Below are 5,572 nucleotides of genomic sequence, written 5' to 3' on the forward strand. Positions count from 1 at the left end.
TGTAAAGAGCTTTGAGCTCATTTAGTGGATAATGTGCTATATAAATGCTCAATTTAAAAAAAAATTATTTTTATTTTTATTCCCCGAGTTTCAAGCAGTCCCATGCCATGTGTGTAGATCTAATTATATTTGTAAACATGAAATCAATTGAATCCTCTTCATTCTTATCTTATCAGGAGGTGTCCTCTACGCTGTCAATAGCCTCAGCTATGACGGCTCTTCAGTTCTGCCCGTCCAGGGATTTACGATGGATATGAAGAATGGAGCTCTTATAGAGACCTGGAATCTGCCTCAGGTACGGTTTAGGTAGACGGTATATGGAATGCACTTAGTCCTCGGACAAAGTCCTGTGAAAATTTATCATCTTTCAGGAAATGTCTGAAGACTGAGTTGTTCCGCCAGGCTTATTTTTCATAAAATAGATGTTGCTTTCATTTTGTTTTTTGTATGCATGCTTATTATGTATCATGTAGTGTCGTGATTGTTAATTTTGTTGTTTTTAAACATTTTTATTTATTATGTAAAGCGCCGCAGAGCACGATTAACGTGGATGTTTAGGCGCTATATAAATTCATTATTTACTTACTTATTTATTTACCAATTCCAAGATTTGGACATGCTCAATGTTGCTTAATACAGATTCAGAGAAGTAAGTGGAGCAGGCACTTATATTGATAACTACAAAGAATGAAGTGAGTAGAAAAGTACCAGAAGATGATAGAGAATAAAAAACTTTGCAATACAGATTCAGAGAAGTAGGTGGAGCAAGCACTTATATTGATAACTACACAGAATGAAGTGAGTAGAAAAGTACCAGAAGATGATAGAGAATAAAAAACTTTGCAATACAGATTCAGAGAAGTAGGTGGAGCAAGCACTTATATTGATAACTACACAGAATGAAGTGAGTAGAAAAGTACCAGAAGATGATAGAGAATAAAAAACTTTGCAATACAGATTCAGAGAAGTAGGTGGAGCAAGCACTTATATTGATAACTACAAGAATGAAGTGAGTAGAAAAGTACCAGAAGATGATAGAGAATAAAAAACTTTGCAATACAGATTCAGAGAAGTAGGTGGAGCAAGCACTTATATTGATAACTACACAGAATGAAGTGAGTAGAAAAGTACCAGAAGATAATAGAGAATAAAAAACTTTGCAATACAGATTCAGAGAAGTAGGTGGAGCAAGCACTTATATTGATAACTACAAAGAATGAAGTGAGTAGAAAAGTACCAGAAGATGATAGAGAATAACAAACTTTGCAATACAGATTCAGAGAAGTAGGTGGAGCAAGCACTTATATTGATAACAACAAAGAATGAAGTGAGTAGAAAAGTACCAGAAGATGATAGAGAATAAAAAACTTTGCAATACAGATTCAGAGAAGTAGGTGGAGCAAGCACTTATATTGATAACTACACAGAATGAAGTGAGAGAAAAGTACCAGAAGATAATAGAGAATAAAAAACTTTGCAATACAGATTCAGAGAAGTAGGTGGAGCAAGCACTTATATTGATAACTACAAAGAATGAAGTGAGTAGAAAAGTACCAGAAGATGATAGAGAATAAAAAACTTTGCAATACAGATTCAGAGAAGTAGGTGGAGCAAGCACTTATATTGATAACTACAAAGAATGAAGTGAGTAGAAAAGTACCAGAAGATGATAGAGAATAAAAAACTTTGCAATACAGATTCAGAGAAGTAGGTGGAGCAAGCACTTATATTGATAACTACACAGAATGAAGTGAGTAGAAAAGTACCAGAAGATAATAGAGAATAAAAAACTTTGCAATACAGATTCAGAGAAGTAGGTGGAAGCAAGAAAGCACTTATATTGATAACTACAAAGAATGAAGTGAGTAGAAAAGTACCAGAAGATGATAGAGAATAAAAAACTTTGCAATACAGATTCAGAGAAGTAGGTGGAGCAAGCACTTATATTGATAACTACACAGAATGAAGTGAGAAGAAAAGTGCCAGAAGATGATAGAGAATAAAAAACTTTGCGGCGATGGGGGTTCGAACCCACGATCTTACTGTTACGACAACTCCGCCAGGCCGGGGAGAGGGTAGTGCTACTGTCAGAGTTATCCACCCATGGATATTCATCTTAACAATGCCACACCACATTATCTCATTCGTCTGTAGTGTTTCATTCATCCTGTCTTGTTGATAAAGGGGAAACCTGAAATGTCCATTTTATCTGTCTTCGTATATTAAATTCAAGCTTACATTCAATTTCACATTGTTATTATTTCTTCGAGCTTCGAGCAGCAACATTTTCATTAACATTATTACAACATTTGACAATGCTAACTTTCAATCATAAGTGCCAACTAAATTTACTGACTTACATCTTCTTTCTTTTATTGCGGCTATGTGGTCTAGTGGTATGACACTCGCTTTTGGATCGGAAGGTCCTGAATTTGAGCTTCGCTCGGCGCATAGTTGAGTCCTTGGAAAAGACTTCACTCACATTCTCTCACCGTACTCAGGTGTAATATGAGTACCAGGCCGTTAACAGCATTGTCTCTGCCCTGAAAAAATTTTTAATATCGCCTGACACGCATCTCGTTCTACATGTTACATGTTGCTGTTGGTCAGGGACCTATTTTAAAGAGCTTTGAGCTCATTTAGTGGATATTGCTCTATATAAAAGCTCAATTAAAAAAAAATAATTTTTTTTTCAATTCCCAGAGTTTCAAGCAGCCCCATGACATGTGCGTCGATCCAACCAGCGACGCGGTCTATGTGGGAGAACTAGACCCCAGAATGGTGTGGAAATTGACCCGAATGTCGGACGAAGAGGCTAAGAATACTTTTACCAATCTCAATCATCACGGAGACCACGATGGCCATGAGAAACCGGGTATGCTGTTTTGACTAATGATAAAACACTTTTTTTTTCTTTTCTTTTTCATCTTGGCAAATAATCTTTTAGTTCAGATATCGATAGATTAAGATGCACATCTGTACACAAATATCTTTTTTTTAAAAAAAAGATTTTGAATGATTATTATTATCATTATTATTATTATTATTATTATTATTATTATTATTATTATTATTATTATTATTATTATTATTATTATTATTGTTATTATTATTATTATTATCATCATCATCATCATCATCATCATCATCATCATCATCATCATCATCATCATCATCATTATTATTATTATTATTATTATTATTATTATTATTATTATTATTATTACTATTATTATTATTATTATTATTATTATTATTATTATTATTATTATTATTATTATTATATATTATTATTATTATTATTATTATTATTATCTTATTTTGTTTTTTTAGTCTTGAAAGTTTTGTATTTCTCTTCATTAATTGTAGTGGCTTTCAGTGGAATTATTTAGCATTGATCAGCATTTATGTATAAAACCGTTACATGTACTTTAAAGTTCTTAAAATGTTAAATAAATAAACCCGTCATGAGACCAACCTTATGGAACAACTCACCACCTACTTTTCAACTGCATCAAGTTTCCAGACCTCAGACATCTTATCTCTCCACATCCCAGTACTTACTTACTTACTTACTTATCCGAACCAGCGACCACCTGAGCTTAGCCCTTCGGTCTTGTGCCATGACGTAGGAGTTAAACGTCTGTTGTAGTTGTTCCAGGTGACTATAAAGTGTGTTACTGATGCTTGGATTTGGTGGGAGGAATGTGCATCTCAGGTCTTCAAGAGGTTGACATTCACCACATCCCAGTACAGAAAACACCCTCTACAGCACAACTGGAAAATACCTCCGTTTTCTACCGCATGGCAGGGGGCCAAAGAGCACCAGCTAAAAGGCCTCTGGATTAGAGACAACCGCAACGTTGACACATAACATAGCGGCCAACTGGCCTGATAAAATTGGGATTGTCTCGATTTGACAATCTGGAGAAAAAAAAAAAAGAAGAAAATTGGACTGTTTATGTGTCTGGTAATAAAATAAAAAATAAAATAAATAAAATTCCCTTAATTCATCCCCATGGGGAAATATGTCTCCAGGGTCTATTCCAAGGGAAGACTGGAATAACCCAGGCGTCAGCCGCAAAGCAGCACCGAAAATGAGCCAGGACGAGGTGACTTGCTCATGGTCACACAGCGCAGAAGCGGGTGATTGAACTTGGTAACTTTCGGGTATGAAGCAACGATCGTACCGCTGAGCCAATCTGCCGCAAATGACCCTTGCATGTCCCAGAATTATGTCTCTTTGACTAGCAAATTGAAAACAAGGAACAGAAAAAGCTCTAAATCTAGATTATATTATTTAATAGTCCAAACATACTGTTTGTTTTATGTCATGACTGTGTTGTGCGTTAGGGTGTCACTTTTTACCTCTTTTGAAAAGCTGGCCGTTATTAAAATAAATATTTTATTCATACTCAAACTCGACTCGTTCATGTTCATTTCTTGCTTTTTTTTCTTTTTCTTTTTTCTATCCTCCCAGGAACAAAAACAAAACCAACCGATCAAAAAATTACAAGTGTCACCCCAACGGTTGTCGACAAAATTTCTAGCACTGGAAACCATTCCAACTCTTCTGCCGTGGAGGGACAGATTGTAAAAGGAACAGAAACTGGCTTAAGCTCCTCCATGATCATGGGCTTGATTCTGACCGTACCAGTCATCGTGTTATTGATTGTTGTGTTAGCGGTCAGGAGCTATCGAGCAGGTAAGCTGACCAATAGATTTCGAGTCATTATTTTGTAAGCTGTGATAGTGTGTATATTGGTGTCAATGATACGTCTGCCTGTCTGTATAGGATGAAGCTGGGTCTGTTAGATCTGGTGGAAAGTACTTTTCAATAGACTAGCATCCTATCCAAAAGGTAGCAAGAATTGCTATTGACCGTTTCACTGTATAGAAATTGGTATAAACTCGGGTCCATGGACCTAATGGCTATGAAAGATTTCCTTGTCCTTTTTATAGAGATGAACATCATTTTCAAGGAAACCCCCATCTTTTTCAGGCTACGCGTCTCATCTTATGCATTAAATATGCGCCTTGCCATTATCAAGAATTGCATAACTTTTTATAATATGTTTATATGGACAATCACTATAAAATATATTCATTCTTTCTCTTCTTTTGTTTTGTTTCTTATAACCAGTCTTTGTCTTAGGTAAGCCTTGTCGGTATTCTTTAGTAGTTTTAACCCTCTCCTTACCAACTATAGGAAAATCGTCACATTCCTTACGATACAACCAACATTTTTCTTATTCATATTTCTCTTGTACATCATGAAATTTAAAGAAAATGAATAGTGTGTTGTAGAGCATGTTTTACTAAAGAAATTATGTATCGCAAGAACTTTAGTGCTATTTTGTTTGAGTGATAAAAAATATATTTTTGTGTTAGTTGGGTGTGAAGTTTGGGGGGAAAATCCTGAAAATGACTGGTAAGGAGAGAGTTAAGATTTCACAAACCATTCGCTGTTTTTCTGCCCAAAAGAACTTTTGGATGTTTGACCTCTTTTCCAGACAGATGAACTCTGTTGAAGGAACTCTGTTGAATTAATAATAATAATAATAATAAAATT

The 5,572-nt window shown here is 35.1% G+C and overlaps 1 protein-coding gene across 2 annotated transcripts in view; it reads left to right on the top strand.

The window, feature by feature from the left end:
- LOC144966230 (peptidyl-glycine alpha-amidating monooxygenase A-like) overlaps positions 1–4,903 on the top strand; it is a 51,166-nt gene extending 46,263 nt beyond the window's left edge. For both annotated transcript variants that reach the window (XM_078902411.1, XM_078902412.1), the window contains 3 exons: positions 177–295; positions 2,704–2,875; positions 4,481–4,903. In XM_078902411.1, coding sequence (XP_078758537.1) covers positions 177–295; positions 2,704–2,875; positions 4,481–4,743 — 554 coding nt within the window. In that variant the 3' untranslated portion in view covers positions 4,744–4,903. The remainder of the gene's footprint in view (positions 1–176; positions 296–2,703; positions 2,876–4,480) is intronic.
- Positions 4,904–5,572: the final 669 nt, after the last annotated feature.

The sequence above is a fragment of the Berghia stephanieae genome, chromosome 2 (assembly GCF_034508935.2).
Source record: "Berghia stephanieae isolate SIO BIC M18660-M18661 chromosome 2, UCSD_Bste_1.3, whole genome shotgun sequence".
Lineage (NCBI taxonomy): Eukaryota > Metazoa > Mollusca > Gastropoda > Nudibranchia > Aeolidiidae > Berghia > Berghia stephanieae.